This window comes from Siphateles boraxobius, unplaced genomic scaffold (genome assembly GCF_051911475.1).
Source record: "Siphateles boraxobius isolate OS27281-9 unplaced genomic scaffold, OSU_SipBor_1 130, whole genome shotgun sequence".
Classification (NCBI taxonomy): Eukaryota; Metazoa; Chordata; class Actinopteri; order Cypriniformes; family Leuciscidae; genus Siphateles; species Siphateles boraxobius.
Window position 1 is genome coordinate 2,458,897 of NW_027508734.1, and position 25,346 is coordinate 2,484,242.

At 46.7% G+C, this 25,346-nt stretch overlaps 1 protein-coding gene across 1 annotated transcript; it reads left to right on the top strand.

Moving 5' to 3' along the window:
* Positions 1–4,613: 4,613 nt before the first annotated feature.
* On the top strand, positions 4,614–14,528 carry LOC143736729 (aerolysin-like protein). Its single transcript, XM_077227375.1, has 2 exons — positions 4,614–5,006; positions 13,248–14,528. Exon 2 carries the CDS (start codon positions 13,265–13,267, stop codon positions 14,210–14,212), a length of 948 nt encoding a protein of 315 aa, XP_077083490.1. The 5' UTR covers positions 4,614–5,006; positions 13,248–13,264; the 3' UTR covers positions 14,213–14,528.
* The last annotated feature ends 10,818 nt before the right edge of the window (positions 14,529–25,346 follow it).

Genomic DNA, 25,346 nt, shown 5'->3' on the forward strand with positions numbered 1-25,346 from the left:
CGGTAGGAAGCCATGAATTAAAAAATAATTAAAACAAATACCAAGAAGGGGGGCTAACCTCATGCTGGCATATTTAATGTGCTCAGCAGTGATGTGATCCAACCCACTTGCTTTATTATCTGCTAACTTATTTATTGTGCATGATACCTCATGTGAAAAAATTGCCTTAAAATCAACACACTTAATATTGTCAGACATATAAATATCACTTTTAACACAATTAAACAAGGTCCTGTAGTGCTGTCTCCACATCTCAGCAATATTCTCAACACCTGAGATACCATCTACAGTGCACGGGGGTGGTATACTACATTTGTTAAGACCCTTTACCTCCTTCCAAAATTCAATAGTGTGGTTATCCATTACCTTCTCGGCCATAGATTCTCCCCTCATAGCTTGCTCATTTTTATCAATAAATCTAACAGCATATTTATACGCTGCATTAGCATTTTTCTTTTGTTCAAACAGCGGGCCTTGCCTTGGTCTACCAGCCAACACCCATGATTTAAACGCTAACTTAGCTTCCTCATGATATCCGGCCACATACTTATTCCAGCCAGGCCTCATTTTACCCCTTTTGTTTTTCCGTTTAAAATAGGGTCTACTGCTTTCATACAGGGCTCTCACAACATGATCATATAGTGAGGAGATTTCCTCCCTGTGCTTCCAGACATTACAGGTAGGATCACTACACCTAATTGCATCACTGGGAAGACTGATTTTACTCAGCAATATATTTGTATCAGCATAATAGCCAGCAATATCCTCCCTTGAAAGGGCAGACCAATCCAAAAATTCAGTATTACAATCAGAACTATCACAAGAGAGCATTGGAATATCCTCAACATTTATCAATATAAGCACAGGCATATGATCATAGGTGGCTGCCCCATACAAAATGTCCATACCCACTATAGATGAGTGTGCATCATCTGTGCTAATACAGTGATCCAACCACGAGGCTGTATGCCAAGCCTCACTTATATAAGTATAAGTATTTGAGGGTAGAAACTCTTGACTTGATAGCTTTAAACTATTATCCTGACAAAACTGCATAATATGATTAGCAAACAGTGAATTTCTGTCCGCATTGTCAGCATTCATATCCCCAATTACATAAATACAAGAAGTATTACTACACTTAATAAAAGAATAGATAAAAGCAAGCCTATTAAGATATTCGGCTTCATTCTGAATACATTCATATGGTGTATAAACATTAAGTATGATGAGCTCCCTGCCACTGTAACTGAGCTGAACACCAATACACCAGTCTACATCAAGCCTAAGGACATTGACAAGTAAGTCAAGTCTCTTATTCCACAGAATGGCCACACCCCCAGGTATTCTACCCCTGATTATTCTCGAGCTAAGATCAGTTGTTGATTCCCCTGCACCGTGAAAATTGACATCAAGAATATTTAATTTTGCCAAGTCTTGCTTTGCCAGAAACGTCTCTTGTAAGCATAAAATGTCACAATTTTCCAAGAGATTGTCAATAACCAAACGACGAGCCCTGTCACCTGCGCCCTGGCCCAGACGCAGGACTCGACAATTGTAGGACAAAACACGAAGAGGACCAGTCATATGAGTGAACTAGTAAGTGCTCACAGCACCAGTAGACCCACTTCTCAACTCGGCAGACAAAACAGCGTTAGTCAAGACAGCCGTAACTCCGGTAGCACCCACCCGGCGCGGCTCATAATATCGGCGGACAAATGCCCCGTCCGGCCAGAGCTCCGGATTGTACATTTCTCTGACCTCTTGACACTCCGCAGAAACTTTAAAAGAGCTATATCTGCCGTTGACATTACCGATCCGGTTGCATGACACCACACGTCCAAGCTTTTCACCAAGATAACCGGAGAGAGCTTCCGGATACAGATCAGGAGCGAACTTAGAAGCAAACACACTCACCAGCTTGGTCTTGACAGTTCTGATGTTACCTGCAGCTCCAGTCCCAACAACAGACGTGCCTAATTTCTTCTTCTTCGGCCCCGAGATGACTGTACGCACCCCGGGTTTGGCACCAGCGTGTGCTGGGCCATGTTGTCCTCCCTTTTTAACACTCTGGCTCCACTTGGGCGATCCAGGTAGAGCAGTTAAGCCTGCCGGGATTCCCGTGGGTAGAGCCCCTTCCAGGCCATGAACTGGATCACCAGACTCAGCCCCCATTCCATCACGCAACGCCAGTCCATCCGTTGAGACACGTCTGAGCGCCGAGTCGTCCGGGCCGGCAGCACCTCCACCCAAGGCCATAGCCACCTCCTGGCCACCCCCAGAAACCAGGTCAGATGCTTCCAAAGCACCCACTCGCCGATTAATATCCTTAGTAACTTCCCGCAGATCCTCAGACACGTTCACCTGCAGCTGCATTACGCACTTCAGGGCGCATACCTCAGATGCCAGCTGCTCCACTTTCCCAAGTAGACACGAGACATCCATGTTGGAAAAAGTTACCGGAGGCAGCTCTTCCAAATAGTGGGAGACAAATCTGGGTATATTCTCACCACACTCATTCAACACTTTGAGGCAGCTTTTTATGTTGTTAATGTCCTTCTGCGATCCTTTATGGGCAACGTTGCGCTGCGTGGTAGTGCAGAGATCAAACAAAACTTTCTTGGAAGACTCTATCCACTCTGAGTCAAATGTGTTTGTAGCCAGCAAAACAATCTCATCTTGATTCATTGTCTTCATTTTAACAGCAAGAAAGTTAAGCAACTCATCCTCAACAATGATCTTGCCATCCATAGTTCTATATATATCTGGTTTTAAACGCGGACGGCTAAGAATTCGAGCCGCCGCACTCAGACCCACAGAATCCGCCATTTTCAATCACATTTCCCACATTCCCCACATCACATTTAGTGATAGGCTATGTCAATAAATATGTTAATGGATATGCCTAGTATGAAACAAGTGTATTTTAAATAGATTGTGGTATAGGTATTTTTACCTAGGGTTCATTGGACCCCATTGACATCAACTGAATGGACAAAACTGGGTGAACTGGTCCTTGTCTTGTTGGGCAATAATGGCATTGTGCATTGTTATTTTATTGTAAAGTGGTTACTATTCATACTTATTCATATCTCAGATCATATTGATTGCTCCAATCAAGATCGTCTCAAAGTGCTTGGCTGGTTGGTGAATTATTGTCAACCCTTGTGTTAGAAATAATGCAAGTTATCTGTATTTACTCTCATTTGATCTTCTCTTAGCTCCAGTTCTCTCTGGAAATGTGTGTTCAAACCTGCTCCTAGGTCTAGCTGGAGGGCTAATATCCTGCAGATGTTATCTCCATTTTGCTTCAACACGCCTGTCTGGATGTTTATAGTGATACTGGATATGTAGTTTAGCTGGTTCAGGTGTGACTGTGGCCATTGTGGGACTCTGGAGTTGAGTTATTATAGTTACTGATTGATGGCTAGGCGAGGCTGACCTCTGCTTATCTGGTGACTAGTTAAAAAAAATACTTCTTAATTCTACTTTTACATATTTTTGCACTCATATTTGCATTCAGATATAAACCTTTATCAGAATGTTATATTACTAAGCAGGTGCTTGAATTCTTTTTATTTTGAGTTTACAGTGATAAAGATCATGGTTTATCAGTTGCACATCCTCATGGCAATTGCATTTACATTTCCAGTTTACAATATTGTATATACAGCTTTCATGGAAAAATAAAATAGTAGGCCAAATAATGCGCACTATTTATTATTTCGTTCCCTTGATTATCACACAATTTACTTTTTTTTCTTGCATGTCATGTGTGGGTCTCTGTAAAAATGCATTTTGTTTAAAAACTGTATTTTTTGTGAACAGGGATGCTGATGCTGACAACACATTCTGGAAGTTCGTTGTGCTTTTCCACCATCAGACCGAACACCGTTGATGAATTATGCCATATTGTACCGATCCTGGTTTTTCAATTGTGGAGCTCCAAAATCAGGTTATTTGTAAACCACAAAATAATCACTTTTCCATCATGAGGACGAATTTCTCCAGTTGCATTTCCACTTGAGCACAGATCAGTATGATAAAGTTTTTGGAAAACACTGGCCTGGATCCCCATCAAAGCAGCTACTCAATCCAGCTAGTGCAATTTCTCAAGTGACAAGATGGTTTTCTAGTAAAGTACAGTATGTTTGTACACAAACACCTTTTTGTGACAGTGTAAAATTCATATGTGTGTGTGTGTGTGTGTGTGTGTGTGTGTGTGTGTGTGTGTGTGTGTGTGTGTGTGTGTGTGTATGTGTGTGTGTGTGTGTGTGTGTGTGTGTGTGTGTGTGTGTGTGTGTGTGTGTGTGTGTATGTATACACATATATATATACTTGTATAAAATAATACAAATGAATCCTCATGAGATCACTGTGCAACCCTGGTTGGGTGAATTCAAAATAGTGGCAGTTGATAAAGACTCACTGTAAAATACTGTAAAATTGCTTAACTTGGGTGCTTTATTGATATTTAAAGTATTCTTATTTAAGTTTGGACATTTTTCAATAATCATACTTGCATCGAAAATGTATCACGGTATTAGTTATTTTGAATCTAAATGAACTTTCCTTAGTTATATCTAGTAATGCATCATATGTCATCAAAACCAATAAAATTACCCAGACATGAAAACAAAAAACTTTTATTCAAATTCCAAGTATATTGTTGATAGCCTGGAAAGCATGCAAAGCGCGCTCCCTTTATAATCATTAAAAAGCGGTCACTTCAGTTCATGGCAATCTTACAAAGTTCCATTACAATCAATGAAGTGAAATGGTAAAAAATTCAACTTAAAAAAAAAAAAAAAGGCTGACAGGGAAAGAGTTAAAAAGATTGTGTTTGAGTGAGGTGGGGGGAGCAATTACACTGATTCGGGGTGTGTTTTACTGCCTGTCCCCTTCTGAGCTCTATTTAAGCAGCAGACTGACCAAACACATCACACTTTTCCAGCTTTGACCAGACGAGCTGCTCTTGAGAAGACTTTCAGACTGCAGTCATCCATGTAAGTATACTATCACTCAAGGGTACTTGACTTAAGATGTAGCTAGCAAACAGTTTCTAATACTTTGCATGAGATTATCCAGCACAATTTTCTGCCACTGCGTATATGAGTTCATGCTTTCATTTGGCGTGCTCTTTATATGCAATCTTTTATGTGCATATACGGTAGTGGTGGGCGGTGGTGTTTTAAAATGAGGAGGCAAAGGCATGACATTTTTTATATAGACTACTGTATATCAAATGTAAATGTTTGTCTGTTACACAATTTTCCTGGTAAAATAAACATTACATAAAAAATTCTATTTTGTATTTTTTGATATAACTATGCACATTTTTATTTATTAAAACCAAGTAGAAATTTCATCAAGTTTCATCATTTTTACATTTATTCCAAAATAATATAGAGGCAATAAATATTTAAACAATGTATATTATTTGTGAACGTCTCGGTTACATATGGTAACCCTCGTTCCCTGAGGGAGGGAACGGAGACGTAGGTCATGACTGACCAATAGGAATCTCGCTAGAGAGGCCAATCTACTTCGAGTGAAACTAAAACAAGCCAATACACATTGGCGTGCAATCATTTGCAACAGCTGTGCAGCCTCGCAGCGCGGGTATTTAACAAGCAGCTGGTGCGATTGCACAGTTAGTTTTTTGCTGAGGAGCCAAGCCTGAGAAAGCTGACCGCCCCGGCGGGCGGAAGCAGATGTGGCGACGGGACCTACGTCTCCGTTCCCTCCCTCAGGGAACGAGGGTTACCATATGTAACCGAGACGTTCCCTATCGGTCAGTCACTACAACGTAGGTCAGACTGACCAATAGGAATCCCTACCAAAGCGCCACAGCTGCTGCACCCCATCCAGCGCCCCCGTGCAAGCCTCTACACCTTCTTGCCTGGAAGGACGATAGGAGGAGGCTTACACAGAGTGAGTCTGACACTGTTGTTCCGTGATAACCCATACATTGAGATATTGGATAACACTGGGAAAGCGTGCCCTTTCTGTTTAGGACGGAACGCTGCGGAAGCCACTTCTTCAAAGAGTTATGTGGAAGTGCATATGGACTAGCCCGAAGGCTGTACTGCATATGAAATAATGGGTGACTTAGCCCAAGGGAAAGACACGGGCTTCCGATAGGAGCAGCCGTGGAAATATACACATATGGGATCCCCGTAGGGTCACACATATGGAACCCAGCCCAGATCCGGTTCTCACGAATTCAGCGGATAAGGGCCTGGCGCCGGACGCTCCGCCAAGTCCGGGCCGAGGGGTTTGGAGGACTCGACAGGTTTTACTCTGGAGCAATAAGGGTGCACAGTATGGTGCAGCAAGCTGACAGAGCCAGGCCTCTCAGTGCTTCTACCCGTCTAGGGTGAGAACACGGGAGGAGACCGGCTCTACACGTAGGCTATAGTACCTAGCGAACGTGTTAGGTGTCGCCCAGCCCGCAGCTCTACAGATATCTGTTAGCGAGGAGCCACGTGCCAGCGCCCAGGAGGATGCAACGCCTCTTGTGGAGTGTGCATGCAACCTGAGCGGGCAGGGCATGCCTTGTGCTTGGTAAGCCAAGGCGATGGCATCCACTATCCAGTGGGCCATCCTCTGCTTGGAGACAGCCTTTTCCTTCTGCTGGCCTCCGTAACAGACAAAGAGCTGGTCTGAGGTCCTGACGCTTTGAGTTCTGTCCACGTACATACGCAGAGCGCGAACGGGACAGACCAAAGCCAGGGCTGGGTTTGCCTCCTCCAAAGGCAGCGCTTGCAGGTTTCACTACCTGGTCTTTGAAGGGAGTGGTAGGAACCTTGGGCACATAGCCAGGGCGGGCTCTTAGTACCATGTGGCTGTCACCCGGCCCGAACTCTAGGCACGATTCATCGACCGAAAATGCGTACAGGTCTCCTACCCTCTTGACAGAGCCCAGTGCAACCAGCAGCAAAGTCTTCATGGAAAGAAGCTTTAAGTCTACTGACGGCAGAGGCTCAAAGGGAACATCCTGAAGTGCTCGAAACACCAGGGAAAGATCCCAAGAGGCTATGGAGGGGGGTCGAGGAGGATTTAATCGTCTCGCCCCCCTAAGAAACCTGACGACCAGGTCGTGCTTTCCAACTGTTTTGCCATCTATGTGGTCGTGATACGCTGAAATAGCGGCAGCATGTACTTTGAGGGTGGAGGGAGACAGTCTACGCTCCAACCCCTGCTGCAAGAAGGAAAGCACAGACCCTATCGAACATCTTCGGGGGTCTTCTCGGCGAGAAGAACACCACTCGACGAACAGGTTCCACTTCAGGGCGTAAACACGTCTCGTGGACAGCGCCCGTGCTGAAGTGATAGTGTTAAGTACCTCAGGGGGTAAGTCACCTAAAACCTCCGCGTCCCGTCTAGGGACCAGACATGGACTTTCCAGAGGTCTGGACGCGGGTGCCATAGGGTGCCCCGTCTCTGAGTCAGAAGATCAGCTAAAACAGCTGGCAGTGGGAGGTCTCTGAGGAGGCAAACAGGTCTACCTGAGCCTCCCCGAACTCTCTCCAGATCAGCTGAACCGCCTGGGGGTGGAGTCGCCATTCTGCCGGAAGCACAGCTCGTGATAGCTCGTCGGCAACACGGTTGAGCAAGCCGGGGACATACATGGCTCGAAGCGACCTCAGATGCTTCTGACTCCAGAGGAGATGGCGGGCGAGTTGCGACATGCGACGGGAGCGTAGACCACCTTGTCGGTTGATGTACCCAACGGTTGCAGTGTTGTCCGTACGGACCAGCACGTCCCTGCCCTGTAGCAGCCTTTTCAAGCGGCTCAGAGCGAGATGTACTGCTAGCAACTCGAGGCAATTGATGTGCCAATGCAGCTGGGGGTCCTTCTAGACCCTGACACTGCATGCCCGTTGTACGTGGCACCCCAGCCGGTGGCAGAGGCATCTGTGAATACCACAGCAAGCCTGGACACCTGTTCCAAGGGGACTCCTGCCCGCAGGAACAAGGGGTCTGACCACGGGCTGAAGGTCTGGCGGCACGCCGGTGTGATAGCCACCCGGTGAGTGCCGTGATGCCACGACCATCTCGGGACTCCGCCGTGAAGCCAGTGCTGAAGCGGTCTCATATGAAGCAGGCCGAGCGGGGTTACCACTGCTGCTGCTGCCATATGCCCCAGTAGCCTCTGAAAGAATTTCAGTGGGACCGCTGTCCTGCCTTTGAACGTGTTCAAGCAGTTCAGCACTGACTGAGCACGCTGCTCTGTGAGGCGCTCTGTCTGGGCGACCGAATACAACTCCATACCGAGATAAGAGATCCTCTGCACAGGGGAGAGTCTGCTCTTTTCCCTGTTGACCTGAAGACCCAACTGGCTGAGGTGCCTTAGCACTAGGTCCCTGTGTTCGCATAGCTGATCTCGAGAGTGTGCTAGTATGAGCCAGTCGTCGAGATAGTTGAGGATGCGAACGCCCTGTTCTCTCATGGGAACAAGGGCCCCCTCCGTGACTTTCGTGAAGACACGGGGGGACTGGAACATCCCGAAGGGTAGGACCTTGTACTGATATGCTCGACCCTCGAAAGCAAAGCGCAGGAATGGCCTGTGTCGAGGAAGAATCGAGACATGAAAGTACGCGTCCTTCAGGTCAATCGCTGCAAACCAATCTTGGGGACGGATGCATTCGAAAATGCGTCTCTGCTTGAGCATTTTGAACGGTAGCTTGTGGAGGCTCCGATTCAAAACTCGCAGATCCAAGATCGGTCGTAACCCACCACCTTTCTTCGGTACAATGAAGTAGGGACTGTAGTGCCCTTACCTCATATCGGCTGGAGGGACCGGCTCTATCGCATCCTTCGCCAGTAGGACTGCGATCTCCGCACGCAAGACATGGGCATCGGCTGCTCTCACTGTAGTGGAGGGATGGCCCGAAACTTGGAGGGACGCCGGGCGAACTGAATCGCATAGCTGAGCCTGATGGTTCGAATGAGCCAGCGAGACGGACTGGGGAGCGCTAACGAGGCTCGCAGAGACCGTACAAGCGGGACCAAAGGGACCGTAGGCGTACCCGGAGTGGGGCAGCGAGGTGGAACACAGGGATGCGGCTCGGGAGGCTCTCTCTGGGAGGCGGCCCGTAGCGGGGTCTGAGTGTGCTGTGCAGCACTTACCTGGTTCCACGGGGCAGGAGGTGCGGGAGGCGGCTCTGTGGCGTTCTCGGACCGTACACAGCTGCCGGCTGTCGAAAGAAGAGGCGGATGAGAGTGGTGAGGATTCCAATCCCCCACTGCTCTCCCGGTCTTCTTCGGACCCAGAGATGATAGAAACTGCTCTTTTATTGAAAATTTGGGTACCGCTGGTTTTAAGGCCAGCGGCAGAACACTAACAAAATGAAACAAAGGATTTACCACCCGGCCCTCTTCCGGGGGAGGGAGCGATGCAGTCATCGTCTCCTAGAGAGTAGTTCTTTCCATCTCTGGGTCGCCCGTCCTAGGGCCGCTTACCCTTGGCTTTGCTGCCCCTCTTGGCGGGGGCCTGGACGGGCGGGGCGCCCTGCCTGTGAGGATGGAGGAGGACGCCCACGGCGACGAGCAGACCGAGGAGCCACGTGCGGTGGGCTGGAGGCAGCAGCTGACCGCCGCAGGATGTGTCTGATGGCCTCAGTCTGCTTCTCGACCGCGTCGCCGAAGAGGCCGGTCTGGGACACGGGGGAGTTAAGGAACCTGATCTTGTCGGTCTCCCGCATGTCAGCCAGACACAGCCAGAGATGGCGTTCCTGGACCACTAGTGTGGACATCGCACGACCCACTGACCGCGCAGTGACCTTCGTCGCACGAAGCGCAAGGTCAGTTGCGGCACGAAGTTCTTGGAGAACTTGTGGATCATGACCACCCTCGTGCAGGTCCTTCAGTGTCTTGGCCTGATGAACCTGCAACAACGCCATAGCGTGCATGGCAGAGGCAGCTTCCCCACAGGCCTTGTAAGCCTTGCCGGTCAGGTCCGACGAGTACTTACAGGCCCGGGAAGGAAGACACGGTTCTCCACCCCAAGTGGAGTTAGGGCACAGTTGCATAGCAACGACCCGTTCCACTGGCGCGATATGCGTGTATCCCTTAGCTGCCCCGCCATCAAGGGTGGTGAGAGAGGAGGAGCCACCGAGACGGTTTCTGGCAGTAAAAGGTGCCGTCCACGTCCCTGTGAGCTCCTCATGCACCTCCGGGAAGAATGGCACTGGGGTGGGTTGCTGAGAACCAGCGCGCGCCACCCCGAGATACCAATCGTCCAACCTCGAGGGCTCGGGACACGGTGGAGGGTTCCACACGAGCCCGATCCTGTTGGCGGCCTGGGAAAGCATGGCTATCATCTCCGGGTCCGACTCGGGCACCGCTGCCACACCCGAAGGAGGCAGCGGCTCCGAGCCGTCGTTCGCGGAGAGGTCTGACCCACCCTCCGATGCAGCGATCGACATCTGGTCGTCGCAGGGAGCGCCAAACGAAACGACTGGTACACATCTCGAGGATGCTCCAGCACGCTCCGTTGGCAGCTCAACTGGTTGCGGAGCATGAGAGGAGTGAGGGTTCCTTGGGGGTTGGTTCCCCGAAGGAAGCGCGCTCACTGTAATCCTCAGATCACCCTTGTCACTGCCCGAAGCAACCCGCAAAGGGGGGTTGGAACGAGGTGCAGGCACGGGGACTCCGCCCCTTTGCAGGAACGTGTGTCTCGACCTCAGCTCCGAGATGGTCATCTTCCCACAATGGGTACATGACTCATCCACGAACGCTGCCTGTGCGTGTTCGAGGCCCAGACACACGAGGCAGCGATTGTGACCATCCCGCGACCCCAGGTGACGACCGCATCCAGAAACACAGATAGAACGTCATCTTGAAAAAGACGCAAACTATCTGTGTAAGATCTTTTAGGGACTCCTCTCACTGGCGCTGAAGCACGCAGGGGAACAGCCACAGCAATCACAGACGGGAATGTGCACCCGTCTGTGCGCTGGATCTCTCTCGCTGGAGGTCTTACCAGCTGTTACAACAGCTTTTGAGCGCTTGCCAGGCGCACCTTACCAGCTGTTATAACAGCTTTTGAGCGCTCTGAAGCGCACCTCACCAGCCGTTAAAACAGCTCTTTTTTTTGCTCAGTTTTTAAAATAACAAAAAAAAATAGAAAGAGAGAGAAAGAGAAACTGCTCGCGCTGCCGTGCTGTCACGCCCGCACCGGGAAGGAGAGGTCCAGAAAGGCTCGTAGAAGTTGTTTCAACTATAAGCAGAGACATCAAAGTGTTTGGCTGCGAAGCAAAAAGCTAACTGTGCAATCGCACCAGCTGCTTGTTAAATACCCGCGCTGCGAGGCTGCACAGCTGTTGCAAATGATTGCATGCCAATGTGTATTGGCTTGTTTTAGTTTCACTCGAAGTAGATTGGCCTCTCTAGCGAGATTCCTATTGGTCAGTATGACCTACGTTGTAGTGACTGACCGATAGGGAACTAATGTTCAGCTAAAGCCTGGTTCACACGGGACGATTTTAAAATTGTCGGCCGATTTTCCAAACCTGAGAGACCCCACACACGTCAATAGAAAATCACGGGTCTAACACTTTTGGTCGTACCGTGTGTGGTGCGCAGCCACACGGCAAAATCAACACATCACACACAAACCGATTTGACTCCCGAGCATTCCCATGTCAGATGGAAAATCTCGCAAAATCCATCGAGATCAAACGTGACTTCAGAGTAAACAATCATGGCGGACGAAGAGGATGCAGTGGCGATAGTTTGTAGTTTGTTTTTAACCGAATCCATCTCCGACGTCCACCGGACTTTCTGGTGCGCCATGCCGCCGGCTGTTTTGATTTTGTTTCCCGGTGCTTCCTCTGCGCCTCGTCACCTCGCTTTCTGATTGACTACACGCCACAGTCCACAGGCTGCGTGCTGTTTGTCCCCGGGGGGCACCACACACGAGGAGAAATCGGGCCAAAAAAATCCAACATGTTGGATATCCCCGATTTGAGATCGGAGCGGTCCCGACGTCCTTCCGAGCAGACGAGAGCACTCTTAACACACCACACACGGCAGGAGTGTCTAATCAGATTATTTTACGATAATCGGAGCATCCTTAAGATTGTCGGAAGGGATAAATCGGGGCTAAAATCGGCCTAATTGTCCTGCCGTGTGAACCAGGCTTAATAGTCAATTTTTTCATTAGATTTCCCATTAACATCATCATTGTCCTCATTCAGACCAATTCGAGAATGCGCACGAAAACAAGAATAGGGATTTATTGCTCGAACAAATCATATTAAGCTTGTTCGACTTCATACTGCTCTGCGCAGACCGATCGGCGGCTGACTTGAAGCAGTGCATGCCGGTTAGAAATTTTGCCTGACTTGAGGCATCACAGACGTGACTGTGACATATGCCATCAAAGTACAGCGAGAGCGATTCGAGAGCAGTCGGCTGGTTGCTAACGGTTACCAAGACAAGACCATTCTTAAACAAAAGTTTAGCAAGCAAAAGCATAATAAGAAGAATAAGAATACTAATAGCCAAATAATGTCACTTACTATTGATTAAAAATAAAGAAAATAAATTTAACTGGATATTGAGTATCAGATGCATGTTAAAGGTGATTTCTGCCTAAAGAGCACGCCAAATGAAAGCATGAACTCATGTTATAGATACGCTGTAGACTACACAATAATAGCCGCTTTTCCACCATCGGCCAAATTCTTCTCGTTGCTTATTTGTTCCATTTCGTGCCAATCCGGCTAGTGTTTCCTAACCCTGTTCACAGAGGCATGCCAGAACTCCACATTTTGCATGGTTGCCTATTCTGAGACACTGGGGCCGGTTGCATAAACCTCTAAGACGAGTCTTACAAGTTAGACATCAATTTATTTTCTGCATAAACCTCTAAGACGAGTCTTACAAGTTAGACATCAATTTATTTTCTTTAAGACTGTTCATATGTTTTTTAAATCAGTTACATAAAAATGTAGATTAGCCTAATTTGATACTGAAAACTTAGACTGACTGCCCCTGACCAACTGCTAGTGGGTCATACTTGAACTTAAGACACTGTCTTAACATTATGGCTATGTTTATGCAACCGGCCTCAGATTCAAGTTAGCTTATTAGTAGATACTCCAAGACCCGAAATGGATGGGTCAATTAAGAAAGGAATCCAACGTGTGCTGTTGTTGTGTCTCCAGAAACTGTTTTGGGAAACACTGCAATAAAGTGTAAAGCTGATGTTAATTCTGATCTGATATTATTTTCAGATCGATTTAATTCCAAGATGTCCGACACAATGAATCTAGAGCTAATTGGTGGACAAGGAGGTAATGCATTCTCATTTACTGGCCAGAACAACGGTGCCAGTTTAGAGAAGATTGGAGTCTGGGTGGGAGAATGGCAGGTGAAGGCTGTCAAGGTCTGGCTTTCAGATGGGAGAGTTGAAACTTTTGGAGTAGGTTCTGGACCGTATCAAGAGTACAAGTTCACACCTGGTGAGTGTTTCACCTCACTGTCCCTGTGGGGGAATGGAGCAGGAACACGTCTTGGAGCCATCAAATTCAGGACCAGTCAGGGGAGAGAATTTTTTGCAAAGATGACAAGCTGGGGTTTAAAAACAGAATATCCCATGGATATCGGCTCTGGGTATTGTTTGGGAGTTGTAGGAAGAGGTGGTTCTGACATTGACTGCATGGGATTTATGTTTCTCAAAGCAGTTGAATCAACAGTTCTCGCCGATGTCCACTATCCTACTCTCCACCAACTGATACCAAAGGTGACCGTAGAAGAAATCAAATCCCTCTCTTTCAGGAACAACTCCTCCGCCACTCAAAAACAAAAAGTTGAAAGCTCAAAGAAAGTGATCAAAACATCTTCATGGTCTGTGAGTGCAAGTTTATCTGCAACATTTAGTATGGAAGTGAAGGCTGGGGTTCCAGGCATTGCTGAAGTTACTGCAGGATACAGTGTCACCATGGGAGTTGAAAGCACTTATGGTCGTGAGAACACAGATGAGAGAACCGAAACTCTGTCTACTGATGTAGATGTGCCACCAGGGAAGAAGCTGGACGTTTCAATCACCATTGGCAGAGCCACTTTTGACCTGCCTTACACTGGCACAGTGAAGATGACCTGCAAGAACGGCAGTGTGTTTGCGTATGGAACCAAGGGCACATACAAAGGCGTCACTTACACTGATATCAAAGTGGATACCAAGGAATCTCCTCTGTAATTTCAAGACAGATTGCACATGTAATGCACAAGTTCTTTGATTACTTCTAATGTTTTCTATCATGTATCAGTTGCTTTACATTCAGGCCTCATTGTATTTTTTTCGGGTGGTGTTTGGGTGTTCAGGGGAAATATATATATTCAATATTTGTTGTTTTCAAATAACCTTATATAATATCAATACACAAATATTCATATAGCTTCATACTTTGTGTAATCACTTTAAAATAATCTCTAGATACTGATTCTGTAATAATGTGTAACTAATAATAATTTGTAATAATTACATTTAATAAAATGTATACCCTGTGTTACAAGCATTGTTCCCTCTACTTATTTTCTTATTTTCATTACTTTTCTCCATGGGGCGGACATTTCTGCCACATAAGCAACGGGCTTTATACCAGACCTGAAAAGGGACAAAAAGTGTTTAAATCATATAGTTGTAACTTGTAATTTTAATGTGCTATTTCTATTTGAATTGACCCTTAAAGACCTTCTGATCAGTGAAGCATTAGTTTTTCTATTTTTAATTGTAATATTCTTGGGTTTTCAGGGCAACTATACATTCTACATGTTTTTAATACAGACACATATGGTGTTTACACTTGGCATGTTTGGTTGGATTAAAACAAAGCCTAGTTTGATTGGTCTGTTAGTGCTGTTTATTTAAATAAGTGTGAACGCTGCCATCTGAATCCTGGTGTAAACCAAACATATATACATTCATAAATAACACACACAAAAAAAAATATATATATATATATATATATATATATATATATATATATATACACACCTATATATAACATAACCTAATCTATAATCTGTTTTAGATAGATAGATAGATAGATAGATAGATAGATAGATAGATAGATAGATGCAAAACACAACAATGGTAACAATTACATTTTATTTAAAGGAAATTATTAAGTACTCAGTTATTTTTTAGTTACTAGAACTCATGTATGTGTTAACTATAACTTAACATTAATACTTTACAATAACAGGGCATGAATAATCATGTAGCCTGAATTAATAGCTACTCCAACATGAACGTCCTGGTTGCGTATGCAACCCACCGTTCCCTGAAGGAGGGAACGGAGGACGTAGTCGACGGTCAACTGAATGGCGATCAGGCCAGGGAGGCTATCATCTTCGAGTGCTATTGAACGAGCCAATGTAATTGGCGTGCGTGATTCACATTCCACACTCCGCCCCCGCGGCGCGGGTATAAATACGGAAGTGGATGCACGCACTAGTTGCTTTTTCGCTGAGGAGCCGAGCGTTACTCGGAGGCAGCGGTGGCCCAGCAGTAGTGGCAAGGGGACTACGTCCTCCGTTCCCTCCTTCAGGGGACGGTGGGTTGCATACGCAACCAGGACGTTCCCTTTCAGTCGATAACGTCAGACGTAGTCGACGATCGACTGAATGGGGATAACCTTTGAAAACGCCACTAAAGCTGCCACCTTCCAGTGCCTAGACAAAAAAGCCTCCTGATGCCCCCGCAATTCTAGGCGGGGAAGGACAGGGCTTAGGCCAGGGAAGTCAATGCTGTTCCTACAGGACCACTGGGAAAGCGTTCCCCGTACATTGGAAGGAAGGGACGCTGCGGAAGCCACAACCTACCCAGAGGGCGGTAACGTGGAGAATACACATATGAACAGGGCGGGTGACCGAGCAGTACAACATATGGAATGTCACTGGGCAGGCTCCAGCCTAAGACGGGGGAGACTCACCGGACAGTGACGGCAGAGAGACTCTGCCGAGGGAAGACACGGGCTCGCCGTAGGGAGCCGTATCGTGGAAGAATACACATATGGGGTCGCCGTAGGGACCGCAACATATGGACCCAGCCTAACACAGGTTCCACACTGCTTACAAGTGGTAGGCCTAACACCAGACGTTCCGCACGTCCGACGTCGGAGGGGTGTGGAGGAACTCAACAGGGTTCAGGGTTAAGGGAACTCAGCTGAAGTAGAAAGGCGCACGTATCCAGTCCATAGGAGGGGAACGGCGCAGCAAGCCGACACTTGAACCGGGCTCACGGTGAAACTGGCTTCATGAGAAGGGAGCCCACGGAAAGCAGTGGTTCAACTAGGTGTCGTCTAGCCCCCAACTCTAGAATCTGTATAGCAAAGCATATCGTCAACGCCCAGGCGGAGCACTTTACACTCATGATAGAGGAGCTCAACACCTAAGTGGACATGTTGCATCTCGGATTTTTTTACCGAAATGAAAGTAGGCACTAAGTGGCCAACTTTGCTTGGAAACAGCCTTCCCTCTCTGCTGAATTCCTAAAAGATATATCTAGAGCTGGTCTGAGGTCTATGCGTTCTGTACACGTCTGACCGCTATAAGCGAACGGACAGAGAAGCCAGGGCTGGATCTGCCTCCTCGGGGGCAGCACTTGCAGGCTTACCACCTGCTCCTATTACGGGAGAGGTAGGAACCTTGGGCACAATCCGAGCCGGGGTCTCAGCTTGTGAGAGTTAGCCGGCCCGAAATCCAGGCACAATATGTTGACCGAAAGCGAGCAAGTCCCTACCCTCTAGTAGAGACCATGCGAGCAGGAGAACTGATATAACAGAATTTTTAACTCACTGCTTGCAGTGGCTCAGGGGCGGTCTCTGCAGTGCAATTGCACCAGAGATAAGGCCCAAGAGGATAAAGAGGGACGCAAGGATTTAAATTACCTTGCCCCTCAGGAACCTGACGATCAGGATGTGCTTCTCCATACTTCTGCATCACGATAAGCGTCGTTTAAACACCGAGGCAACATCATTTTGAGGGTGAAGAAAAAGAGCCTACTCCAACCCATCTTGCAGGAAAGAGAGCACTGAAATGATCGAAAGCTTTCAGGATCTCCTTTGGAGAGAAGACGCACTCAACGACTAGGTTCCACTTCTAAAGGCGTTAGCACGCTATCCATTGCTAGGGGGTGCTCGCAGAAGTGATGGTAATTATCACATATCCCTGTGATAGCTACCTGAACCTCTGCGTTCAGACGTAAGACCGCCCGGAATCTCCAGGGGTAGAATGCGGGTGCCATCATGCCCCGTCCCTGAAAAAGTGTTCAGGGGAAGTCAGAAAGGCTGTCGATGGGAACCAGGTCTAGTTGGGCCAATAAGGGGCAACTATGAAGACCTGCTCCCTCCTGACTTGGCACCGTAGGTGCAAGCGACGGGCGCAAAAAGACAGGAGTATTGCTCAACACAACATGTGAAGATCACTGAGCTTCAGGAGCATTTTCTGCTCATCACTTGAGTGTGATAAGTTCACTGAGCTTCAGGAGCATTTCTGCTCAACACCTGAGTGTGATAAACTCACTGAGCTACAGGAGCATCTCTGCTCAACACTTGAGTGTGATGAACTTCCCTGAGTTTCAGGAGCATTTCTGCTCAACATGACGTGTGAAGATTTCACTGACTTGAGCAGGCGCCAGACGACCCTGAGTTGCAGTCGCTTTTAGGAGGCTCACTGGGGAAACGCATTTCTGCAGGCCCCTGGGGCAGCTGAGAGCTAGTGTCTGTCCAAGGGTAGTCTGCTCGGACAACACTGGCAAGGAGACGAAACCGGAGAGGCAACTGGGCGGCTCCGGAGTGGTCATGACCCAGCTGGACCCCAGGGGATGGAGTCTCCACTCAACCTGGCTCTTACTGTCGTGAGGCTCGTCGGCGGCACGACTGAGTAGAGCGGAAATAGTGGAACAAAGCGTCCTCAGAAGCTTCAGACTCCAAGGAGGACGTGACAGGTGAGTCGTGACATGCGAGGGAAGCTTAGCAATGGTCGCAATGTCCAACAACTCAAGGTACATATGCCCGTGTCGTCGAGGGTCTCCCAGGCCCCCGTTAAAACACGCCCTTTATACATGGCCCCTCAGTTGAAGAGGGTTTGGCAGCAGACCGGGATGCCTATAGTCACACAGGGTGAGCTGCTCTGCCACGGTCACCTCGGGACTCGATCATGAAGCTAGCGCTGAAGCGGTCATATATGGAGGAAGCCAATGGCTGCATCTACCATATACCCCAGGAGCCTCTGAAAGTTCTTTCAGCGGGACCCTTTCTCACTTCAAACACAAGCTGAACACATTCTCATTGGAGAGACGTGTTAGACCGAGTCCATCTCCGAAACTGAAAAAGAGATACTCAGCCCATGGGAGAGATTACTCTCTCCCAGTTGACCTGAATACCCAACGGGCTCTGGAGCACTCGAAGGGAAGGAATCTGTACTGACACTCCAACCCTCACACGCAACACACTGGATGGCCTGCGGTTCGGAAGGTAGAGATCTGAAGCACATGTCTTTCAGGTCGGAGCTGCAGACCAATCTTGGGCCAAGATGGTCACGACCCACCACCTAGTAACACGAAGAACGAGTTTAAAACTGGCCTTCCTAGCGGCTGGAGGAGCGGCTATATCAAATCCTTCGCCAGCAGGATAAAATAAGCACGCACAAGTCAGGAGCACTGCTCAACACTCGGTGTGATGAATATCACTGGATTTTCAGGAGCACGTCTGCTCAACACCTAATGTGATGATTATCACTGACTTGAGCGGGATAGCCGAGCCTGAGGTGGAGCAGCAAAGTAGAGAGAGTGGTGTTCGTGTGCTGTGCAACACTTACCTGTCTCCACTAGCGGCAGGGGGCGCATGAGAAGGCCGATGACCTCGAACGCACCAAGCTGCCTGCTGGCGACCAAGGGGGAGCTGAGGGGTGTAAGGCTATACAGGGTCACACCCGCCAGACTGGCCCTCTTGGGACCCAGGAACAGATGAAATTGCTCTCTCTTTGAAGTGTGGGTACCGCTTGCTCCGCTTTTTTTTTTTTTTTTTTGGGAGCCAGCGGCGGAACAGACACACACACAAACAAAGACTCCTTCCGGCCCTCACCCGGGGGAGGGAGTGATCGTGCCAGCTCCAGGAGCATCTCATCCATCCCTGGGCAGCCCGCTCCGGAATGCTTTCGCTGTCGCTTGCCACCTGGTTTGGCAGCGCCTGGAGCGGGCTGGGCATCTCTACTGCGGCCGGCTCCCTGCTGAGGCCTGGGTGGAGGCTGCTGCGGAGGCCCAGCAGGAGCAGCGGCCGGAGAATGCCCTCGGCGACGAGCAGCCGGAGGAGCTGCCACCGGCGGCGGGTGGAGGCAGCAGCTGGCCGCCAGGGCAGGATGTGCCGGATGACCTCCGTCTGCGCTTGAGCAGCAGAGAACTGTTGGATGCAGTTCTCCACCGCGTTGCCGACCAGCCCAACCTGGGAAATTGGGGAGACCAGGAACCGAACCATGTCCGCATCCGCCATATCAACCAGGCTGAGCCAATGATGGCGCTCCTGGACCACTAAGGTGGAAATTGCCAGACCGTTCACGCACGCTACGACACTCGTGCCCCGGAGGGCGAGGTCAGATGCAGTGCGGTGCTCACCTATGAGCGCACAGTCTGGATTACCCTCGTGCATGCCATAGGTGCCCTGGCCTGACAGACCCGAAGCAACGCCATGGCATGCAAGAGGAAGCGGCTTGCCCACAGGCTTTGTAAGCTCTGCCCGTCAGAACGGAGGAAAACTCACAGGCCTTAGGGGGGAGACGAGGATCCCCCCAAAAGGCAGCAGCCGCAGGACAGACCGCTCCAATGGAGGGACACCTCGCAACCCTTCACCGTTCCTCTATCAAGGGTAGTGAGGGGGAAAAGCTATTCAGGCAGTTTCTGGCAGAGAAAGATGCCGTTCACTACCTGATAAGCTCTCCATGCATTTCGGGAAAGAAAGGCACTGGGGCGGCGAGCTGAGAACCAGCGCGGCCCGCCCCAAAATACCAAACTCCAGATTCCAACCGAGACTGAATGGGACACGGTTGAGGTTCCACTCGAGCCCGGGAGCCTCGGCGGCCCGGTTCAGCATAGCTAACATTTCTGGATCTGGTTTGGGCAACGTTACACTCCCAGAGGGAGATAACACAGCCAAGTCGTCATTTCCAGAGGCCAGCTCACCCTCCGATGCTTCTATCGACATCTTATCCTCAGGGGGAACCCCCATTGAAACAGCTGATCAGTCCATTACAGAGGGACCAGTATGCTCAACAGGAATCCCATCGGCTGCGGTGTGATGGAGGAGTGAGGAGCCCACAGGGAATGGTTACCGGGCGAGACATCCATAACTATCCTCCGATCACCCATCCCACATGGCACCCGGGGTGGGGCATGGTAATGGGGACTCGCACTTAGCGGACGAAGGCGAGTCTCGATCTCAACACCGCGACAGTCATATTCTCGCAATGAGAACATGAACCGTCCACAAAAGCTGCCTCAGCATGCTGAACATATAAGCACATATGCATACATATTTATATACATATAAACATATAGCCCAAACACGTGATGCAACAATTGTGACCGTCAGAGAGGAAAAGAGAACGATCGCATCCAGAAACGCAGAGGTGGAATGACATCTTGAGAACGACGCAAACGCACCCGTGTTGCTCTTTAAGAAAATAGGACCGTCACCAGTGCCGGAGCACACAGGGGAATAACCGCGGCAACACTGAACAGAGAACTGAAACAGTGAAGCACTCACTTTTCCGTCCTCTAACCAGCCGTCAACACACACAAACATTAAGAAATTTGTTGCTGTTAAAACAGCAGTTGAGAGCTCAAAGCTTGCGATCACCGCTGCACTCGCGCTGTAGAACACCAGCACTGGGAGAGTCTTCCTGAAGAACACCGACACACTCGCTCGTTGTAAAACAACAGCACTCTCAGAGACATCAAATGATTGGCTCCGTAGCGAAAGGCAACTAGTGCGTGCATCCACTTCCGTATTTATACCCGTGCCGCGGGGGCGGAGTGTGTGATGCGAAAAAGTGGATAGGCTCTCTGACGCGATCCCCATTCAGTCGACGTCGACTACGTCCGATGTTATCGACTGAAAGGGAACTGTATTCTAGCAAGTGGTCTGTGCATGCGCATGATACTGGTGTGCGTCTTTCTCAAGACATTCACAGGCAGCGTTCTCTCTTTTGACTTGTCGCGCACGAATGGTTTAAAGGCATTTGCACGAATAAGAGCGGGATTATGTAACACTAGCCAAAGGATGACAAAAAATAACAGATGATGCGCTAATTGCGTTAACACCCCTGATTTATTTCATATAAAATCGCAGCATTTTGCGTCATATAATCGCATAGGCTTGACATAGCGATTGCGATATGATTAATCGTGCAGTACTATGTTGAATTGAAAAAAAACAGAATAAAAAGGGTTTAGTTCTAATATTTGAATAATTTTATACAAAAATAAATGGTGAAATTACATTTTTAGAAGACGTGAGATGTTTCCTGATTCTTTTTTTGACATGACTTTAATCCCTCACCATAGCAAAACCGTATAGGATATTCAATATCCGTTTGCAATTTAGCATCTTTAATGTATTTTTATCATGTTGAAAAAGTTTGGTGTGAATAAAATAAACCACTTAGGAGGAGTAGCTAAAAATTAAAACTAAAAACAAAGAAAATCCACATTCAGACCAAAATAGCCGATTTCCTGTTGGGCTGGCTTAAAACTTAGAGCACGAAAGTTGTTCAGCCAGAAGAGATCTATATGTGTACCGAGTTTCATATTATTACATGCAAGTGTGTTTGATTTATGGACCAAGTTTTCAGACCAAGTTTATGGACAAAGTTAATTTAATTAATAAATAATTACGTATATAAAACTATTGTCAATGCACTACAAATAAACTGGTTCTATGCTTTTTTAAATAAAACTTATTTAAAGCCACACTGCCTGAAATCAACATGCAAATGAAAGAAGACAATAAATATCTGAAGATCTCAGCAGAGGAGGATTAAACAACTCCACAAACAGCATTACCATAACAAAAGGTTATTTACACCTTTACAAATCTTCTCTTGTGCATGCAAATTTAACTTGCGCTTGCAAACTTATGTACACTTTCACAAATCTTACCCCGTGCATGTGATTCTTTATGGCATCATATTACCTTCAAAAAGTAAGCAGAAAAGATTTGTCAGATGATGTGGCTCCCTCACCTGGCTAAAGAGAGAATAAGCATCTGAATGCAAAACTCACAGGCTACTGTGTGGCAAGTTAACAGAAACAAAACTAAAAAACATAATATGAAGATTAAAGTAAGAGTAAGTAAGTCATTTTAATTATTAAAACACTAAAATGTCACCTGAATCATGAGGGAATCTTTCAGGGAGGCTCATAATATTGTATGTAAATAAAATTTTCAGGTGCTAGTTTTAGTTTAACATTGCTGTGTGGGTTGGACTGCATTAAAAAGTCTTAAGCCTTGTATCTTTTAAGTCAGTTGTAATTGTTGTGTTTCATTTTCTGAGAGTGCAAGCATAATGTTGAACCAACATCACATTGTAACATGGACTCAACGCCATTACCATTGATTTATGGATGAAATTTCAACATTTGCTGGAACAAAAAAATTTTGATTCAATGCAGTTAACATTGACACATTAAAGGACAAGTTTGGTATTTTACACTTTAAGATCATTTCTGATGAAATAGAACGGTTAAGATTGAAATGTGGACAAATGCAGCTGGCCCGAGAATTTTCGGTTTCTGTGGTAGCACAAAAAATAACGACTTTATTTCAACTATTCATTTCCTTCTCTGTGGGCCTCGAGTCAGTTCGCTAGTGATATAGCGTACGCTTCTGTGTTGTACGTCACACACATCACCCACATGACCAGCGTCGGCCAATAGTGAGCCTACGTGTGACTAGAGGCCCATAGAGAAGGAAATGAATAGTTGGAATAAAGTCGTTATTTTTGTTTGTTTTTGCACACAAAAAGTATTTACTTTTTTAAAAAGTAAACTTAAGATTGAGCCACTGTAGTCACTTGGACTATTTTAACGATGTCTTTAATAACTTTTCGGGGAACAAGTTTCAATCCCTGAAGAAGCCTATGGAGGAGTGATCCAGCTCTCAGATTTAATCACAAATATCTTAATCCGTGTTCCGAAGATGAACGAAGGTCTTACGGGGTTGAACAACATAAGGGAGAGTAAATACTGACAGAATTTTCATTTTTGGGTGAACTATCCCTTTAATTACAAAAATGCACATTCTTGAGTCCTTTAGTGTCCTGTACTCTGTTGTCTCTTTTCTTTCATTCCCTTTAAGACATGATTTTGTCAGAAATGTATCATCATCTCTTGATAAATCTTGATACTATGCTTATTTTAAAGAAAATCAATATTCAGTAATATAATTGTTTAACTGCACTGACACTACCGGATGAAAACAAAATTTGAATAGAATTGAGCTGAATACTGAATGACACTGTTTTCTGTCGAGCTGCTTTATTGTTGAAGTGATCTTGTTTTATAATTCATGAATTTTGACGCCGATTGAATCAATTGACTAAATTGAATCAATATTGAAATAACTTGAGCTGAATAATAATTTTCTTGCTGCTTACTTCTGAAATTGATGGTGTTTCCAGTTTATTATGGTGAAGCTGCTTTCTGTATAAAGTGCTATAAGAATACATCTAAATCGATGTGATTTAATTGTCTCATATTGGTTAGAGAGAATCCATCTAAATGAACCAGCGTTTATGTTCACTGAACAACATCAAGTCAAAGTGTTTAATTATTGGTGCTTTTCACCAACAGAAAATCAATAACAGAAAATCATGTGATGTTCATGTTTACATATTATTATATTCATGCCTTACAGTTACATTTAACATCAACATTTACTTTCTGGTATGAGATCATTGATTATAAATGCTGAAAATCATTATTTGTTTTAATCTTTAAACATTTCTGTCTCTGGGTTTTCTTTTCTTTTTTTCTTTTTACATATTTTTATTGACTTTTACAACACATTTAACAAACAAACATAATTATATAGACTTAAGAGTTTCTGGGTTTTCTAATATATATATATATATATATATTGAATGGTGGACAACATGGTTAACGACTTTGGAATGGAAACGGATATGAGTATAGAGAGTACTTCACAAAAGACTAGTTCAGGTTCTGCAGTTAGCAAAGCCATTGAACTCCAAGCTTGTGTCTGTGGCTGGAGCAAGGCGACAACGGTCAGGGGTTTGAAGATTCATCAAGGGAAAATGAAATGCTTGAGGGAGAAGGGACAAGGGCCTCGCATTGATCAGTACTTCTTACGAAGTCAGTCAAGTCAGTCGAATGAAATCCAGCGACAGGAAGCAAACCACAGTTCGCAGGATATCAGCACCCCTGTCATAGAGGAGAGGAGGGTTTGCACAGTTAGTGATGAACATATTGATTCTTGTGAACCCGGTCAGACTAACCAGCATAAGAGAGAAAAGAATCTCAACGGGCATAGGCCTGGAGTTAGATGGCCAAGAGCTTGTGAGAAAACTGCATGGGACACGGTAAACACAGATCTATGCTTTGCATTAGAAAGATTAACTGGTACAGTTGAAAAGAAGCTGGATAAATTTGGGGACATCATTTACGCATATGGAAGTGAGAGGTTTGGTGTGGAAAAAAGGAAGGAAAAAGTACAAACTACTCCTGGATTGTCTAGACGGCAGCAGAAAATAGAAGGGTTAGTTAGAGAAAGGAGACAGCTGAGGAAGCAATGGAAAAGAGCGGAACAAAGTCAGAAGGAGGGACTCAATCTCTTACAAAGGGCCATAAAAGATAAGCTTGCAACATTACGCAGAGCTGAGCGCTTACGGAAACGCTACAAAAAGAAGGAGCGTGCGAGGGCTAATTTCTATAAAGATCCATTCAAATTCGCAAAGAAGTTATTCACCAGTGAGAAGAATGGCACTTTAAAAGCATCTAGGGTTGAGCTAGAGAGATATTTGGAGGAAACACATACAGATGCAAAAAGGCATAAGCCTATGTCTATTCCGTCAGACATCCCACCTGTCAATCCACCAGAATACCAAATGGAGGTCTGTACACCTAAGTTGAAAGAGATAGAGCAGGTTGTGAGAAAGGCAAGGGCTTCATCATCTCCAGGGCCTAATGGAGTTCCGTACAGAGGGTACAAGAGTGCTTCAGGAGTTCTACGAATTCTGTGGAAATTGATAAAAGTGGCTTGGGAAAAGCAGGTTGTACCTAGAGCATGGCGCAGAGCAGGGGGAGTCTTTATACC

Coding starts and splice junctions, on each gene's coding strand:
- LOC143736729 (XM_077227375.1), top strand. CDS start 13,265: ATGTCCGACACAATGAATCTAGAGCTAATTGGTGGACAAGGAGGTAAT.